At 40.6% G+C, this 19,555-nt stretch overlaps 2 protein-coding genes across 2 annotated transcripts; one reads left to right on the top strand and one right to left on the bottom strand.

Annotated features, from left to right (window-relative positions):
• Positions 1-12,292: 12,292 nt before the first annotated feature.
• On the top strand, positions 12,293-15,424 carry LOC116200042 (pheophorbide a oxygenase, chloroplastic). The gene is made up of 7 exons (XM_031530707.1): positions 12,293-12,968; positions 13,211-13,446; positions 13,537-13,663; positions 13,895-14,031; positions 14,149-14,308; positions 14,434-14,712; positions 14,978-15,424. Exons 1-7 carry the CDS (start codon positions 12,507-12,509, stop codon positions 15,230-15,232), a joined length of 1,656 nt encoding a protein of 551 aa, XP_031386567.1. The 5' UTR covers positions 12,293-12,506; the 3' UTR covers positions 15,233-15,424.
• Positions 15,425-15,591: 167 nt separating this feature from the next.
• LOC116200043 (histone H2B.1) lies at positions 15,592-16,310 on the bottom strand. The gene has a single exon (XM_031530708.1). It carries the CDS (start codon positions 16,234-16,236, stop codon positions 15,790-15,792), a length of 447 nt encoding a protein of 148 aa, XP_031386568.1. The 5' UTR covers positions 16,237-16,310; the 3' UTR covers positions 15,592-15,789.
• Positions 16,311-19,555: the final 3,245 nt, after the last annotated feature.

The following is a 19,555-nucleotide window of genomic DNA, read 5'->3' as shown; positions in this document are numbered from 1 at the left end:
AGGTTCTAAGAAGTGATAATGGGATGGAGTTCTTATCAAGGGAGATATAAGACTTTTTCTCTACACATGGCATTGTGCATCAGACGTCTTGTACAGATACACCTCAGCAGAATGGTCGAGTAGAAAAGAAGCATCGGCACATTCTCAACGTTGCAAGGGCACTCATGTTCCAAGCTTCATTACCGACACGGTTTTGGGGAGAGTGTGTCTCGACAGCTGTCCATTTGATTAATATCACTTCGACACCATTATTCGACAACAAAAGTCCACACGAGATATTTTTTGGTAAACTACCTAATTACTCGAATTTACGAGTTTTTGGGTCGTTATGTTATGCATATACGTGAACCAAGGATAAGTTTGAACCTAGGTTTCGCAAATGTGTTTTTATTGGATATCCTCAGGGAAAGAAGGGATGGAGACTTTACGATCTGAAGAATAGGCAAATGTTGGTATCGAGGGATGTTCGGTTTTGTGAGACAATTTTTCCTTTCTTTTGCCACGGAAAATGAGGAATCAAGGCAACAAGGAAAAGGGAGCCCATTATTTCTAGGCGGAGCTGAGCCCATGAGTTTGCAGAGGCGGAATGAAGAATTCGGGCCTGACTCCAGAGATGGGTCAGCAACACAGGAGTTAAGCCCAAAGGCGAAAGAGAGGCCCAGAGATGGAGCTGGGTCCAATTCAGCTCAACAGGCCTGGGAAACAGATCAAACGATAGGCCGAGACCAAGAAGCAAAGGAGAATAAAGGGCCCATGGAGATTTTCGAGCTAGGTTAGGGTGTTGGTTTATGTCGACCGTCTAATCATAGTGAGCAACAGCTCTAATCAATGTGATTCTTTTAAAAGATATCTAGATAAATGTTTCCGTATTAAGGACCTCGGACCTCTGAAGTATTTCCTTGGTATTTAAATTACTAGAATGAATTCTGGTATTTTCCTCAGTCAACGAAAATATATACTCGATATATTGACCGAATGTGGTATGTTGGCATCGCGACCATCATCTTTCCCCATGGAGCAGCGTCATCGACTTTCCACGAGTTCCAATGACTTATTATTGAATCCTGACAAGTACAGACGGCTGATCGGGAGGCTTATCTATTTAACCATTACAAGGCCGGAAATCAGTTATTCTCTACACATCTTAGCTCAATTTATGCAGGAGCCTCGCCGGGATCATTGGGATGTTGCTATGCGGGTTCTTCGTTACTTAAAGTAATCTCCCGGTCAAGGAATTTTTCTACGGCCTACAGGTCTTGAGCTTGAAGCGTTTTGTGATTCAGACTAGGCAAGTTGTCCCTTGACTCGTTGTTCTATCACAGGATATTTTATTACTCTAGGAGGGTGCCCGGTTTTATGGAAGACAAATAAACAAACGACGGTTACGAAGTCTTCTCTCTTCTATCGGGGTACATATGACTCCACCGACTAATCTATTTTGTGATAATCAAGCTACACTACACGTTGCAGCTAATCCTGTTTTTCACGAGCGGACAAAGCACATTGAGATCGACTGTCAATTTGTTCATGAACACATCAAGATAGGGCTTGTGACCACCGACCATCTAGCCACGCGACTTCGATTGGCAGATATTTTCATGAACGCATTGGGTCGAGATCGCTTCCGTTTTATTCTTTCCAAGTTGGGCATTCGTAATCCACATGCTCCAACTTGAGGGGGATTATTAAGGATAAACGTAAATTGTATCCATGTATAATGGGCACATTGTAACATATATAGTAATCATAGATATTGGTCATATAGGAATAATTAGTTTCCCCTTTCATGTAAAGGCTCACAGCCTATTTATCGTTTCAACAAACATTAATGAATCAAGTTGGATTATTCCTAACTTCTCACTGAAGAAGAAAAATCCAACGGGGTTTGTGGGAAGCCATCGTCCAACACCACCAGCCTCGTTCAGGTCGTGGGCGCCCTCTAAACGGTTGGTTGGTTCAATAATGTAGTTGCTAGTTGGCTGAACTTACTTGTACATGAACGAGGAAATAGATGCAATTCTCTCTGCATTTTGGAACTTCGAAGGCCAAAGAGGAGATTGCGCTTATGGAACTCAAGAACAGTGCATGGCCATGCAAATTGTTAACCTCCACTGATCTTTCAGCAATCTCGTCCATCTCAAAGATGTCGAAAGACAACAGACCACCCCAATAACCATAGCTGGCCACGGCATATACTATAGCACCGAGTATCTCAGTCAAGTAAGCATGTCCTGCAGGGGTTAGTTCCCCTCGTAGCCGAATCTCAGTAATTTCTCAAGGAAAATTGAGGTCACAACTGATGATTCTTCCAGTCGACTCGATCGCATATAGTTTCTCCTTATGAAAGATTATACTGCTGTAATTCTCACATGGTTCATTTTCTTCTATGACATTCCATGATTCATCTCCCAATCTGCAAAATGCTAATCTTCTCGCTCTTTTACCATAGAGCAAGGCTGCCCAGCAATCTCGATGATGACCTAGAGCGGGACTTTGTGACAGGACGACCACAATGTAATGCCTCATGTCTAATCCCTTCAAATAAGTCGGCACCCCTCATAAGATAAGGGATAATCCGGGTGCTCCTTTTGAAATCTTAGAACTTCGGGTAGCCCCGTCTTAAGCTTTGGGAGGAGGATTTTCTCATCACTGAGGGGGTTGTAGAGTGAAATAACCGGAGTTTCATCCACCAAAGCCAACCAACCATGGAAGGAACCGCAGCATCTTTTACCAAGAAATTCAGGTGACTTGAACTGGTAGAATTTGTTCTCTGAAATGTTGAGGAAAGTACGAGCATCGGCGTCCAGATGGTAAGGAAGGATCGCCCACGGCATTTGAGGGGGAACCCTTTAAATTGTTCATTCATTGCAGAGAATATTAGATATTGCAGAAATTAGAGATAACATCTCTCTATAAATACAGCAGAGCTAGCTCATATTCAACTAACGATCAATCATGCCGAACTTCAATTAAAGATTTACCTTGAGGGTGGACCTGTACTTGCCCAGGTTCTGCAGACAGCTCTGAACCGAACATGATCGGCAAGGTCGGTTAGCCAACGGAGATCTTGTCTAGGAGATCTTTGGGCAGCTCAGTGTTGGGGTTAGGGATGTACTCAACCAAACAATAACGCAGCGATTAATCTTCCTCCCCTACTGGTGTAATCGAGATAGGAACTAATCAAATCAACCAACAAGCAGTAAAGTAAAACAACACCAAGAATTTTACGTGGAAAACCCCAATGTGGGGAAAAACCACGGGACCAACTCCGAATCAACGATCCACTATGAAGGTTATACAATGTCTTTCATCAAGGGTAAACCCTTGGATCACCAAACTCAAGAGAAACACTCTCTTGGATCACCCAAATACTAAATTCGTCACCCACACCGGGTGGTTCACAAAATCAGCTGAAACAGCACCTACAGAGCTCGAATAGAAATTCTGACCGTTCAGAAGTTAGCCCCACGTGTTGTGAAGCTGCTGTCAAAATTTCGTCTCAATCGGAGTTCGTTTGACGTCCCGATCGAGGTTTGATCTCCAGCTGCGCGCTGCCTCTGTTCTGCTGTGCTGTTCTGCTGCCCCTTTGCTGCTGCTGTTCTGCCGCTTCTTCAAATCTGCAGCTCTGTTGTTCAACTGTTCTCTGCTGCCATATATATATATATATGCTGAAATATAAACCCTAACAAAACTGGGTTCTTGGGCCTATTAAAGCCCGATAAAAGCCCAATACAATTTGAGCCCAACTTCCTCCAAATTGGAGGGAAGCCCAACAAACTCCCCCTCCCGACTATTTGGAGGCTTCAAGCATACCGGCTATACTTCGGCAAACATGAAGTTTCTCCCTAGCGAGAGGTTTTGTCATCATATCAGCTCCATTCTCATCGGTGTGCACTTTGTCTAGCTTCACCAGCTTGGACTCCAACACATCTCTAATCCAATGAAACTTGATATCGATATGCTTCGACCTCGAATGGAAAGTGGGATTCTTGCAAAGATGAATGGCGCTTTGACTATCACAGTGTAGAACATACCTTTCTTGCTTCAAGCTCAACTCCTGCAAAAACTTTTGCAACCACAACATCTCCTTGCAACCTTCGGTCACCGCAATGTATTCGGCTTCCGTTGTAGACAAAGCGATGCACTTTTGAAGCCTTGACTGCCATGAGATAGCTCCCCCTGCAAAAGTCATCAAGTATCCCGAAGTGGATTTCCGGGAATCGATATCTCCTGCCATATCTGCATCCGTGTAGCCCACTAACTCCGGCTTACCAGTGCCAAAGTGTAAACACACCTTGGATGTTCCTCTGAGATACCTCAGGATCCATTTAACCGCATTCCAATGCTCTTTCCCCGGATTAGAGAGAAAACGACTTACCACACCAACAGAATGAGCAATATCTGGCCTTGTACAGACCATGGCATACATTAAACTTCCTACAGCTGATGAGTAAGGAACTTTCTTCATCTCTTCTTTCTCCTTCTCACTTGTAGGACATTGCTTCGAGCTAAGTTTGAAATGAGAAGCAAGTGGTGATGAAACTGGTTTAGTATTACCCATGTTGAACCGATCCAAAATCTTCTCGATGTACTTCTCTTGAGAAAGCCAAAGTTTTCCACTTGATCTGTCACGAGAAATATGCATCCCAAGGATCTGCTTTGCCGGTCCCAAATCCTTCATGGCAAAGGACTTGCTGAGCTTTTTCTTCAACTCTGCAATCTTGCTCATATCATGACCGACAAGCAACATATCATCCACATATAACAGTAAAATGATAAAATCACCATCCGAGAATTGTTTCACGAACACACAATGATCTGAAGTTGTCCGTGTGTAGCCATGGCTCAACATGAAAGAGTCAAACTTTTTGTACCACTGCCGAGGTGCTTGCTTAAGCCCATACAAGCTCTTTCTCAGCCTGCACACCAAATGCTCCTTACCTTTAACTCGGAATCCTTCAGGCTGCTCCATATATATTTCTTCCTCCAAGTCACCATGCAGGAAAGCTGTTTTTACATCGAGCTGCTCGATCTCCAAGTTCAGACTAGCTGCCAGTGCGAGAACAACTCGGATCGATGACATCTTGACAACGGGCGAGAAGATCTCCTCGAAGTCAACTCCTTTCTTCTGGTTGAAACCTTTCACTACCAGTCGAGCTTTGTATCGAGGTCGCGAGTTCTCTGTCTTCAACCTGTAGACCCATTTGTTCTTCAATGCTCTCTTACCTTGCGGTAGCTTCACTAGGTCATACGTGTGATTTTCAGACAAGGAGTTCATCTCCTCATTCATCGCCTTCAACCAGTGCTCCTTGTACTCATGTGCCACAGCTTCATCATAGCACTCAGGTTCTCCCCCGTCAGTCAGTAGCACATATTCATGAGGCGGATATCTTGTAGATGATCGTCTTATTCTATCAGATTGTCTAGGTACATCTGCAGGCTCTAACTGTAACTGCGAGCCTGTATCATCCGTAGTCACATCATCATCTACCTGAGGAATCTCACCCCCAGTCGTGGTTTCTTCATACTCACCAGGTACTTCTTCCATTGGATGCTCTACATCAACCGGTACAGGAATAGAGATCTCGTGAGGATTGCCTACTTTGGCCTTCTCTAACTTTTGCAAATCCTCGATTGTCTGGTCCTCAAAGAAGACAACATCCCTGCTCCTGATGATCTTCTTGCTATCAGGGTCCCAAAGCCTGTACCCGAACTCTTCATGTGCATAACCCAAGAAGATGCACTGTTTTGCCTTGGCATCAAGTTTTGATCTTTCATCTCGAGGAATGTGAACAGATGCCCTGCACCCGAAGACTCTGAGATGCTTGTATGATACTTTCTTGCCGGTCCACACCTGCTGGGGTACATCTCCATCAAGTGCAACTGACGGTGTAAGATTAATAAGATCAACCGCTGACCTCATTGCCTCGCCCCAGAAAGGCTTAGACAGTTTCGCTTGAGAAAGCATACAACGAACTCTCTCAACAATTGTGCGGTTCATCCTCTCTGCAAGCCCGTTCTGTTGTGGTGTCTTCGGTACCGTCTTCTCAAGTTTGATACCGTGAGTCCTGCAATAGTTCTCGAAAGGACCTCTATACTCACCACCATTATCAGCTCTGACACATTTCAACTTCATGCCTGTTTCTCTTTCCACTGCTACATGGAAGTTCTTGAAAATCTCAGTCACCTGATCTTTAGTTCTCATAGGGTAAGCCCAAACTTTCCTGGTGTGATCATCTATAAATGTCACAAAATAGAGAGCACCACCAAGAGATCTATCCGACATAAAACAAACATCTGTATGCACAAGATCAAGTATATGATGGCATCTAGAGGGACGACTTCTAACAAAAGAAACTCTCCTCTGCTTACCAGCTAAACAGTGATCACAAGTGCTCAAGTGCATACCTTTAACGGGCAAAGACTGCTTTCTAGCAAGAATTTGAATACCTTTCTCGCTGATATGCCCAAGTCTCCTATGCCATAGCTCGATAGGATAATCCTCAGCAACATTAACCTGACCGGAATTGTGTTTGGCACGCAGCCTGTAGAGAGTGTCGGTCTTCTGACCCCGTGCCACAATCAACGAACCCTTGGAGAGCTTCCATCTCCCATTGCTGAATTCATTACTGTAGCCTTCATCATCAAGCTGACCCGTCGAGATTAGGTTAAGGCGAATTTCTGGAACATGCCTCACCTTCTTCAGAAACAACTTGCAGCCAAGCTCGGTCTCTAGACAGACATCACCAATACCGACAATCTTGCATGATTGTCCATTCCCCATTCTCACATAACCATAGTCCCCGGTAGTGTAAGATGAGAAGAAATCCCGATGAGGAGTGACATGAAACGAGGCACCTGTATCTGCAACCCAGGTAGAGTCCTGACATGTGAAATTCACATAGGCTTCATCACAAATGATGTAGGTCTCTCCATCAGATGCCACTGCTGTAGTACCTTCTTCCTTCTTGCTCTCACCGTTGCCATTCTGATTTTTCTTCAGAGCTCTACACTCCCTTTTGTAGTGTCCCTCCTTTCCACAGTGATAGCAAGTGACCACTTTCCTCGTCTTCGACTTTGATCTGCCCCTCGATTTGCCACGTGAGTTACTATGCTTGGAAGAGAAATTTCTGCTTTGACTTCTCCCCCGTTGTTCAGTAACCAAAGCTTCAGACTGAATGGAAATCCCCGAGCCTTTCCTTCTGGTCTCCTCATTAAATAAACTGTCTGTCACCGTGGCCAACGATAGCTTCCCGTTTGGCGCAGAATTGCTTAATGCAACCACAAGTGTGTCCCAATTATCCGGTAGAGTCCCTAAAAGTAGACAAGCCTGCAACTCATCGGGTAATATTATCTCCAGGTTCATCAACTGGTTAATAATATCCTGGAAATTACTCATGTGCGCAGCCATATCACCTCCATCCTGAAAGCGAAGATGAACCAGCTTCTTCACGAGGAATGCTTTATTTTGCGGTGTCTTCCTCGCATAGAGATTTGTCAATTTATCCCACAAAGCTTTTGCATTTGTCTCCTGAGCAACATGATGATAAATACTATTGTCTATCCACTGCCGAATCAAACCAATAGTCTTCCGATTTGTGCGTTCCCAAGCCTTGTCATCCTTATCTTTGGGTTTCGCGGAATCCCCTTCAATAGGATCGTACAAATCCCTGCAAAATAGAAGATCCTCCATCCGAGACTTCCATATAGAGTAGTTGGTTGCATTCAACTTGAACATAGATCCTGTAGACTCCTCCATCTCGAAAACACCGAAAAAACTCAAACTTCTCTAACCCGAAGCTCTGATACCACTTGTTGGGGTTAGGGATGTACTCAACCAAACAATAACGCAGCGATTAATCTTCCTCCCCTACTGGTGTAATCGAGATAGGAACTAATCAAATCAACCAACAAGCAGTAAAGTAAAACAACACCAAGAATTTTACGTGGAAAACCCCAATGTGGGGAAAAACCACGGGACCAACTCCGAATCAACGATCCACTATGAAGGTTATACAATGTCTTTCATCAAGGGTAAACCCTTGGATCACCAAACTCAAGAGAAACACTCTCTTGGATCACCCAAATACTAAATTCGTCACCCACACCGGGTGGTTCACAAAATCAGCTGAAACAGCACCTACAGAGCTCGAATAGAAATTCTGACCGTTCAGAAGTTAGCCCCACGTGTTGTGAAGCTGCTGTCAAAATTTCGTCTCAATCGGAGTTCGTTTGACGTCCCGATCGAGGTTTGATCTCCAGCTGCGCGCTGCCTCTGTTCTGCTGTGCTGTTCTGCTGCCCCTTTGCTGCTGCTGTTCTGCCGCTTCTTCAAATCTGCAGCTCTGTTGTTCAACTGTTCTCTGCTGCCATATATATATATATATATGCTGAAATATAAACCCTAACAAAACTGGGTTCTTGGGCCTATTAAAGCCCGATAAAAGCCCAATACAATTTGAGCCCAACTTCCTCCAAATTGGAGGGAAGCCCAACACTCAGACCAGCCAAATTCCATTTCCGTCTCAAGCTCGGTATTGCTGCTGATGAAAAAGTGCTGAAACAAATTGCTAAACAATAAAAATCTATCCCAAACTATTTCAATTAAAACAGCATCTGCTACCTCTCCTGCATCGATCTCAATGAGTTGAGATCTTCACAGATTCTCTTCTGGATTAAATGAACTGACTTGCCCATTTAATATGCGAGGTGCAACAGCTATATTATAAAAAATCACAAAATATTCAAGTCTAAATCAAATCAAAGATAATAATCCTCCATTTCCTAAGCCGCGAGCCTTAACAAGTTACATAAGCAGTTAAATAAAACGGAAGACGAGAAGAAAGAAATGAATCAACAAGGTTTTTGTAGCCATACGAAAATGGTACAATTGGCAATTAAACTGATAATAAGGGAATTACATAAAATATGTGGTACAGTTATTTTCCAACTTGCACTGATTATATTTAATTCTCTGATTCTTTCCTTGTTTTCACCATTCTCCACTTTTACATGATAGTAGTATTCTATCATGTGTGTTGCAGGGTTCATTATCATGTAATATTGTCATTTTTGTGTGAATTATTGATCACATGTTAACAACATTTCTAATTAATAAAAAGAATGATTAGTTTGAAACTCAAATCAATCATTTATTCATATTTTTGCAAATCAAACTTGTTTTTACGTCATTTAATTAAGGAATTATTATGTTGATAATTTGAGTAATATTAATCTAAATTTGTTATATTTTTGAAATTATGCATTGTCATTTATACTAAAAAAATTTTAGCTGAATCACACACACACATATATATATATATAAATTTACATATTGAATTGAATTCTATTTAGAAAGCGATTCTACATTTATCAGTTCTTAATTATTAATTGTTTAGATTATATTAGTTTGAACATTTAAATTTGTCGTAATTATGATATTATGCATTGTCATTTGTATTAAAAATATTACATGAATTATATATATATATATATATATTAATCTATTTATTACATTGGATTCTATCTCTGGAAAGCGATTTTTACATTTATTATCACTTCTTGATTAACAATTTTGTACGTTATATTAGTTTGTAGGAGCTTGCTCTTATACACATTACGTAGTGTATTCTACTATATATATAGAGTATGGATATATGAATTCGATAATCAAAATATGATTCAGCAATTATATCAATAATGGAAATAGATAAACTCTTTTTTGTAGTTTTTTTAAATTATTAATAGATGAAGTAAAATGATAATTTTAACCCTATTAACCATAATCCCACTAAATGTTTGTGGGAGTCAATTTTATTTATATATATAAATAAATATAGATGTAGATATATATTAGATAATTGTTTCTTATATCAACTCAAATTGTTCGTCGCGGTGAGCAACCATGGGTGCAAACCAGGAAGCCCATCAAATGCACAAGTTAGGTGTGGAAAAATGTGACCCGGATAAAAGGTAAGATATAATTTCCTATAGAATGATAACAAGTCCTTTTTTTTTTTGCTTGGAAATATTAATATACCTAGGTAATCGAGATATAATGAAAATACAAAGAAAACAAAAATCAAAATTGTTGACCGAAAATCCCCGTTTTGAGTTCTTCTTAACTTTTTGTTCGTTGATATCAATATTTCCACCATTAGCAACCTTCTTTTTCATAGTTAAAATGGATCAGGAGGCTATTTCATTTTACTTGGCCTCCCTGTAAAAAAAAAAAAAGGGATTGGAAGGCTATTGTCGTAGCAATTCTCACAAGGCGTAACCATATCAGTTCGAATTCCATCGAAGAATGTTCGATTTGAGCTATAACTATACCAGGACATGCGAACGTTGGCTCATCACTGCAATCCCAATAAGGTATAAGAGGAACGCCACCATTCCGCAAGTTTATAATTAGAGTACTGCACCATCCGCAACTTGTGATACTCGTAAGTTATTAAACATATATGAATCAAGTTGAATTTATAAGATACTTATAACTTTTTCGCATAAATTCCTTATCAAATTGATTTATGCTATGAACATTTTGTTACGATTATAATTTATGAAAGTGCATATCTCTACATCATTTTATTTTAAAAGATCGACTTTCGTCTCTATTAGTTGAGAAACGAATATTGCTAATGCAATATCGAGCAATCATAATAATATCATAAACTGAGTTGCTTTCAATTTGGAGAATTAGAAAAATAACTTTTTCTAAATAAAAAAAAAGCTTATCATTTTAGCTGAGGAAACACATATTTTACAAGTTATTTTCAAGAAAAAAAAATACTTGTACTATTCCCCCTCTCTTAAATACAAATAAAATCGAAAGTTGTGATAAATTTAAGCATGTACATTCAAAATAATTTTGTCTATAACCAACTAACCTCCATTAACTTTTGAATCCGTTATTTCTTTTTAGATTACACAAATAAATACTAATGTTCTTATCAAAAAAATAAATATTAGGAAATAATGAAAAAAAAGAGATTAAAAGAATGAAACTTGAAAGAGAAAATAATAATAATAATAATAATAAGCATGTCTTTGTTTCAACTTATTTTTAAGTGTTGATTTTCTAAGTGCTTAATAAGATAAGTAGACTTTATTTGGTTGGATAACAGTTACAAATTTTATTCCATTTGAGATCCTGATTACACAGTGCTCACAATACTTTCCTTATTTCAACTTTGCCTCAATATTTTCCATTACTTTAAAAAAAAAAAGAAAAAAGTGGCAGATCAAATCTTCCAAATGAAGGGAATGGTGGTGGCCCTGACTCTGACCACCACCATCTCAAACAAGGTCGTCAGTGACATCAAAAATCGTCGGCGACCTCGTCTGGGAGGCCGAATGGAGAAGGAGATTCGGTGCAATGAGGTCCCATCGACCTCACCTAGAGTAGTGGTGGCCGGGGATCGGAGCCCTCACCTACTCAATCGCACTCCCCTCCACCCTTTCGCTCTCTCTCTACCCTTCTCAGTACCAAAATTCCGAGTGGACCGATTTGCAAAAACTGTAAACGTTTAGGAGTGCCGATGCAATAATTGCAATAAGGCCCCTGCTGAGCGGGTCAATCAAAAAAATTACGTCCCCACCTCCTTAATGGTCATGTTCTTTTTTGATTGAATCATTAAGTTAAATGGTTTTTATGTTTTGAGGAAAGAGAATTGAACCCGAGACATCATGGTTTCGAACGGTAATTTGGTATAATAGAACAAATTACCGTCCAAAATCATGAGGTCTCGGTTCAATTCTCGTTAGTGAGACTTCCGTGACCATTTATTTGGCTTTATTTACTATTACTATTCTTGTATGAGTGACATTTCATTAAGTGCGGCATGATTAAGGTCAACACTTATTTTGTGTTATCAAAGACATACTAAGACTCATCTTCGCCATAATCTCCGGTTATCTTGCTTCGACATTTCATCAACATACTATTTGGTTCCCAGTCAAACCAGTCCGATGTGCATGGTGTTACCTAGTATGCACGAATTGTAACATGTTATTGGAGTGGACTAATGACCGATATGGCGATAATTTCCCAGCTCAGATCATGACTAAAAATTCAATGATAGTTACTCATCCAGAATGGAGAAGTAATAACAAATTAAAATGCACTTAAGTAAGAGTTTATGAGATCATTGTGAATCATATTTATCATTTACATGTATTTTTGTTGAATGTTAGGCGGTCACTTGGCTGAATTACACCCTGCGACCCAAGTTTAGTCGGAAGAGTAAGTAGGGACAGAGAGTCTTGACTGTGAAACAGCTTCTGGAGAACGCCTCTATCCGCGAGCGGAGACAACGAACACAATGGTACACACATGGTGGATAGACAAACTCCGATGCTTGCACGCAAGCAATTCCTCTGCATCTCTCCTCTCTCTCTCTCTCTCTCTCCCCACTCGTCGAAATAAATAAAGAATTTCAGCGGACAGGGTCAGAACAGAGAGCAAGGATCTTCGATTCCCTCTTCACCCAATAAACAATTCCAAGAAATGTCTCTGCTTCTGTCTCCCTCCGTTCCCGCTACTCTCACGGCTCTTTCGTCATCGTCTTCTTCCTCCTCAGTACCCACAAACAGATCTTCCAGGTCCCTCCCCTTCTTCTCTTCCTCCTCCAAGTCCCCGAATTTCCTCTCGCACAGGCGACCCACCAGATCAAGAACCTCAGGCACGCTTCCTCCGCCGCGTGTCGCAGCTCCGACCACCCCCCCGCCGACTTCCGAGCCGGCGGAGCAGTCGATTGGAGTGGAGGAGCAGTTGGGCGAGGAGAGCTCGTCCTCCAAATTCTCATGGAGAGATCACTGGTACCCTGTCTCCCTGGTCGAAGATCTCGACCCTCGGTTACCCACTCCGTTTCAGCTGCTGGGTCGCGACACAGTTCTCTGGTTCGACAAATCGAGCAGCCAATGGGTCGCCTTCGACGATCGATGCCCTCACCGCCTGGCCCCCTTATCTGTAATACCATCTTCAGTTTTCTCATTTCACTCTGTTCCATTCTCAGTATTGATGCTAAAACTTTGAGCTTTCCCTACTTAGGAAGGGATCCGATGTGTAGGATTGATTAATTCTGAGTTATCTTCGGATTTCGAATGATGGGTATTCGCGATTAAGTTTCGGCTTTTCTTTGGAGAGTTTCTAGAAGTTGCTGTTTTTAATCAACCTTGGGACTGAAGCTTGTCTTGTCCTTGGGTCCTTAGGAAGGAAGGATCGATGAAGATGGGAATCTGCAGTGCTCGTACCACGGGTGGTCCTTCGACGGCTGTGGGTCGTGTACTCGTATCCCGCAGGCTGCATCGGATGGTCCTGAGGCCCGTGCAGTTCGATCTCCAAGAGCATGCGCTACGAGGTTCCCAACTATGGTTTCTCAAGGCCTGCTCTTTGTTTGGCCCGACGAGAATGGCTTTGAAAGAGCTGCAGCCACTAAACCCACAATGTAAAGTTCACTTCCTTGGGAATTCTATTCATTTTTGTTTGTAACTAGTTGAATTTTTGGTTAATTGATAATTATGGCAATCATTTTTAGGTTGCCTGACGACTTCGATAACCCAGAGTTTTCATCAGTGACGATTCAAAGAGATCTCTTCTATGGCTACGACACACTAATGGAGAATGTCTCAGATCCTTCTCACATTGATTTCGCCCATCACAAGGTGTGTATATATGCTAAATTTCTCAGTCTTGATTTCTCAGTCTTGTAATTTGATGTGATTGCAAAAGTTCGGTACAATTAATTCAGTGAGTTAAGCCACTTCTCAGGTCCTGTAATTGCAGTTACTCGGTGTGGCTTTCTTGACAACCCTGTCCTTCATCACAGAGCTATTGGCTCTTCAGAGAACACGTTTCTCTATTTCTGCTTATGCCCGATAGTTATGTTCCTGCAGGTTACAGGAAGGAGAGATAGAGCCAAACCTCTGCCATTCAAGGTGGAGTCGAGCGGCCCATGGGGCTTTGCAGGAGCTAATGAAGACCATCCTAAAATCAGTGCTAAATTTGTGGCACCTTGTTATTATATGAACAAGTATGATCCCTTGTCTGCTGCTCTATGTTTCTCAGTACTGGTGGCTCCGACTCTTTTGTAGCATGATGTTTGTTGTCCCTAAGTTAACCTTGCAGAATTTCCTTTTGTTTTTTGCAGAATAGAGATTGATACAAAACTTCCTATTGTTGGTGATCAGAAATGGATCATATGGATCTGTTCCTTCAACGTGCCGATGGCACCGGGAAAGACCCGCTCAATTGTCTGCAGCGCTCGGAATTTCTTCCAATTCACAATGCCAGGGCCGGCATGGTGGCAGGTGTGAACTGCATCATGATTCTGTGATAACATGCTTTCACCTTCATGGTTCTGAGCATTGAAAGTTTCATTGGAATTTCTTCGTGTGTTATCCCTGAACCTTATTTTGTGTGTCATTGTGAGTAGGTGATTCCTCGGTGGCATGAGCACTGGACCTCAAACAAGGTGTATGATGGAGATATGATCGTACTTCAAGGCCAGGAGAAGATCTTTCTATCAAAATCAGCCGAGGGATTGGAGGATGTAAACAAGGAGTACACCAAGATTACTTTCACTCCCACGCAAGCAGATCGGTTCGTCCTAGCTTTCCGGAACTGGCTTAGACGTCACGGGAACAGCGAGCCTGAGTGGTTCGGGTCCAGCAAACAGCAACCGTTGCCTTCAACTGTCCTGTCCAAACGTCAGGTATTGAGATGGAAGAAAATATCTGCTACATGAGTGATTTGCATCCCGACCTCCTTTGCTTCGTTTGCAAAATATACGTGCTTGGCATATATATTCTCATATTACAACTTAGAAGTCACCTCTTTTATGCTGGAACCAGAAGGGAATATATTCTGTGTGGCCAAATTCTGATGACACGTCTATGCTTAAGTTAGGAAACCTCGTCTCTGGTTCAGTAAACCTTCATTTCCTTAACATCCATCACCTTTCATTTTGTGCCCTGTAGATGCTGGATCGGTTTGAACAGCACACGCTCAAGTGTTCATCGTGCAAAGGAGCATACGAAGCATTCAGGACATGGCAGAAGGTCCTGATTGGGGCGACCGTCGTGTGCTGTGCAGTTGCTGGAATTCCTTCAGAAATTCAATTCCGCATTCTCTTGGCTGGTTTGGGAGTTGTCAGCGCAGGGATCGCATATGCATTACACGAGCTCCAAAAGAATTTCGTGTTCATTGACTATGTACATGCCGAGATCGAATAGGAAAAAGATGTAGGATCTGCTTATGAATTTTTGCTGAGAAAGCAGAACTCGAGACACTATACTAGTGATCGATATCAGAGGAATGTACAGTCATCAAACATGTACAAGTTATGCAGATTTATCTCTTCATAATTGTTCTCTATAATTTAACTGAAAGACCCACAAGAAACTATACTGTCGTTCTGAGCTTCATATGTAGTTCTGGAAAATCAATCGAACTAATTATCGTACTGACCAGAGCTTTTTGACCCCCTTATGCCGGGAGACTCATGTCAGATTGCCAATCAAATGGTCCAGAATTTTCAATTTTCCAGCCAATTTGAAGAAGAAATCAAGGATCAACGATAAGAAGCGTCATCAGATACAAAACAAGGAACAAACTTTCCATTGAACATTCATGCTAACATCACCGTTTCAGGTCCCAAATTCAACCAAAAGGACCAAAACCCTAATATCCGAATCATCCGTTCGATCCCCCAATTTACAGCTTTCCAGGCTACTAGCCAAATCCAAAACCCCCAAAAAGAAGCCCTAATTCAACCGCCCTTACTAAGCATTCAAGAGCTGGTGAACTTCGTGACCGCCTTGGTCCCCTCAGACACGGCGTGCTTGGCGAGCTCCCCAGGGAGGACAAGGCGGACGGCGGTCTGGATCTCCCGGGAGGTGATGGTGGGCTTCTTGTTGTAGCGGGCGAGGCGGGATGACTCCTGGGCGAGCTTCTCGAAGATGTCGTTGATGAAGCTGTTCATGATGCCCATGGCCTTGCTGGAGATCCCGATGTCGGGGTGGACCTGCTTCAGCACCTTGAATATGTAGATCTTGTAGGTCTCCACCGACCTCTTCGCCTTCTTCTTCTTCTTGTCACTGCCGCCCTCCTTAGGGAGCTTCTTTTCGGCGCGGGGCTTCTTCTCCGCCGGAGGAGCCTTCTCGGCCTGCTTCTCCTCCGTCGCGGCCGCCGCCGCTGGCTTCTTCTCCGCCGGCTTCTTCCCTGCCTTGGGCGCCATCGTGGATCAGAATATCAGAGAAAGCAAATGAGAAATCACTGGAAGTATTACAGACGGCGCGATTTTATCTCTGTTTGAAATAATGGCGGAGTTTTTCACTTAATATATATAGAGGAGCGGCGCTGTTTTTCTTTGGTTGGTGTCGTGCGACGCGGATCGCTGACGTGGACTGTCTGATTTCGGGGTCGTCCCGGAATTGACGGCAGAGATTGATTCATGTTGTACGATGGAGTTCCCACATACAAGCTCCAGTTACGTTCATCCACGTGGCTTATTGCTATGGCACTTTCTGTAGTACTGGGTTGGGCTGAATGGAATGAGCAGTTTTTGGCTGGACCACGTAACACGACATGAATATGATACGATATTATCATGTTCACGGTAATCCTTATATGGGTTAATTCGTCAAGGAATGGGAAAAGCATATCGCGCCTAAGCCAAGACCATATACCCGGCACAGCCCGTTTGCCTAGCACAACCTATCCGGGCTGCACGAGTTATGCTTATGGACCAAATCGATGATTAAGCTACTAAATATTTGCTCACTTGAAAATGATATAGAAGTGGAGTTCCATGCCGAAAAATATGCAAATGCACTTGATCAGTTGGAGGTTTAATCACTCCGCGACCTATTATCAAATGAATGATGGTATGTCTTCATGGTATTGGATGTCATATATTTTAGCTCTATGATTCAATAGAAGTTCATAAATCAACTAGGCTCACATGCCCGCATGATGCCACGGGGCTGAAATTTTTTCGACTTCTATTATGCAATGCTCGACAACCCCATGAGATTCAAATCATGAACTTTTTATTGTTAACAAAATTGTATACTTCTTACAAGTTATGTTGACTAGTATAAGTTACAGGACACAAAAGCTAATACCTCCTTATACTTAATCCAAATTTTAATTTTAATAGTTATAAAACCATTTTTTTATTTCAATAGGTGGCTTTGCTCGACCAATATTCGTTAGCATATTGAAATATAAGAAATAATTTCTCTGATATATTTAATAAAAAGAAAATCATAATAATATGTCATCACTTATTATATAGCCAAAAATGTTACAGCAAAATTGTAAATTGTACCACAATGACAATATGATTAGTGACTAAAATTCATGATGAGAAAATAGAAAAACAAGATAAGGAAATGAAGAGGAGAAAATTTTCAGAGTAGAGAAGAAAGTTTCATTTTTTTAAAATGTGAAATAATAATAATAATAATAATAATAATAATGAAAGGTTAAAAATACGGATTTTGCACTTTTTTCTAAATATAGTAAGACATTTAGAAAATATCACAGAAGGATACAACATTTGCACTTTTTCCTAAGTATAGTACGACATTTGGAAAATAGCACCGAAAAACACAACATTTGTATTTTTTTCTTAAATAAAGTATAACATTTGAAAAATAGCACAGAAAAACACGACTTTTGTACTTTTTCCTAAATATATCACGACCTTTAAATATAGTATAAAGAGACATGACCTTTAGGTTTAGTTGCGACTAGCACAATGTCAATTATTCTGTCAAATGTAACGTTAACAACTAACATGGAGTTAACGGTGCCACGTGCTACAACATGATAGGACGACACATGCATTTATTTAACTAAAAATAATTCAAAAAATTCAAAAAAATAAAATCAAATAAAAAAAGGGACCCCATTCGGGGCCATCGGTCACAACATCTTTCGATTCCAGTAGTAGTGATCACAATCGAGGCCCCACCATCGGAATAAAAAATGCCAAATTTCTAGGCTCCTTTTATTTTGGCGGTGGGACCCTAATTGCGATCACCTCCAATCCAATTGAGATCGCCGGTCACCTTTGCTATGGTTGGCGATCCCGATTAGGGGGTGATGGTCTTCGGGTGGCCACCACTACCACCCCTTCCCTCTGTCCTTCGATTCTACTCTTTTCTTTATTAAAAAAAAAATCTTCTTTCTCTTAGAATTCTTAGAATTATTTTAATTAAAAGAAAAAACACATGCGAAACCCACTCGTCCAATCATGTTGGGTGACGTGCCTCGATAAGCTCCTCACTAGTTGTTATCGTCACATTTGACAGAATAATTGACGTCGTGATAGAATCGCAACTAAACCTGAAGGTCACGTCTTTCTGTATTATTTTCCAAAGGTTGAACTATATTTAGAAAAAAGTACAAATGTAGTGCATTTTTGTGTTACTTTTCAATTTAGGAAAAAGTGCAAAAGTCGTACATATTTATAATATTTTTCAATGATCATGTTATATTTAGGAAAAAGTACAAACGTTCGTGCTTTCCTTGATGATTAACCCTAATAATAATAATAATAATAATAATATTGATATTATTATTATTATTATTATTATTATGTGTGTATATATATAATATATAACATAGTATATAAATATAATAAAATATAAATATAATATGCAAGTATACTCTTCCACAGTAGAAATACATATAGTCTACAAAGACCTTATAACGTGCCTGGAATAAGTGGGTATTTATAGGAAAATTGGAGAATATCATGACTGTAATTGGATCGTCAATGGGCCCATATCCCTTATTGGGCTCGATTTAGCAGGCGCGGGCTCGAAGGTTTGCAACTCGGGCTCCGTTGGGTAGGGGCCGGTCCAACCTGGTTACGGACTGTCGTATCATGGTTGTAGCATAAAATAAATTGTATATGTATTTTAGATCATTAAATAGTCTACCACCCGTGTGACGCGCTGGTTTCTTTATCTATTTATTGAATTTAATTTTGTACTACATAACTTTAGAAGATGAATATTACAATTGAAGCTTTCGTTTTTTTGATAAGTTCGTACTCCAATAGCTTTAGTAAAAAATTTTAAAATGTATACATAGTTTGGGGTCATAAAATTAACAAATGAAAATACAATTAAGAAAAAAAATTACTTTTAACTTTACGAAGTGATTTTTCTGACGAACACACAATTTCAATTGAAAATTTGACATGTTTGCATACTTACACCTATTATTATATTAATTATTCAAGTTAATTTTAAATTAATATCATGATAAATAAATCAATAGATCTACATAACAAAATTTTCTGAATTAATCTTTTCCAATCATTATTTACATTACAAGAACTTTTTTTTAGATATGTAAATTTTATAAGTTTAGAATGTCTACCATAAATTATAATGAAAAGGACAAATTGCACCAGGTATTCTATAGTTTTGCAACTTTGTCAAATATATCCCATGGTAAAAAAATTAACTTTAAAAAGGACTATTGTTTGCAAGTTGATTCAAATCTATCCTACCGTTACTAGTTCCGTTAAATATCGA

Source organism: Punica granatum, chromosome 3 (assembly GCF_007655135.1).
Source record: "Punica granatum isolate Tunisia-2019 chromosome 3, ASM765513v2, whole genome shotgun sequence".
NCBI lineage: Eukaryota > Viridiplantae > Streptophyta > Magnoliopsida > Myrtales > Lythraceae > Punica > Punica granatum.
The sequence above is the reverse complement of the archived record's forward strand: the minus strand, read 5'-3'. Positions and strand labels throughout refer to the sequence as shown.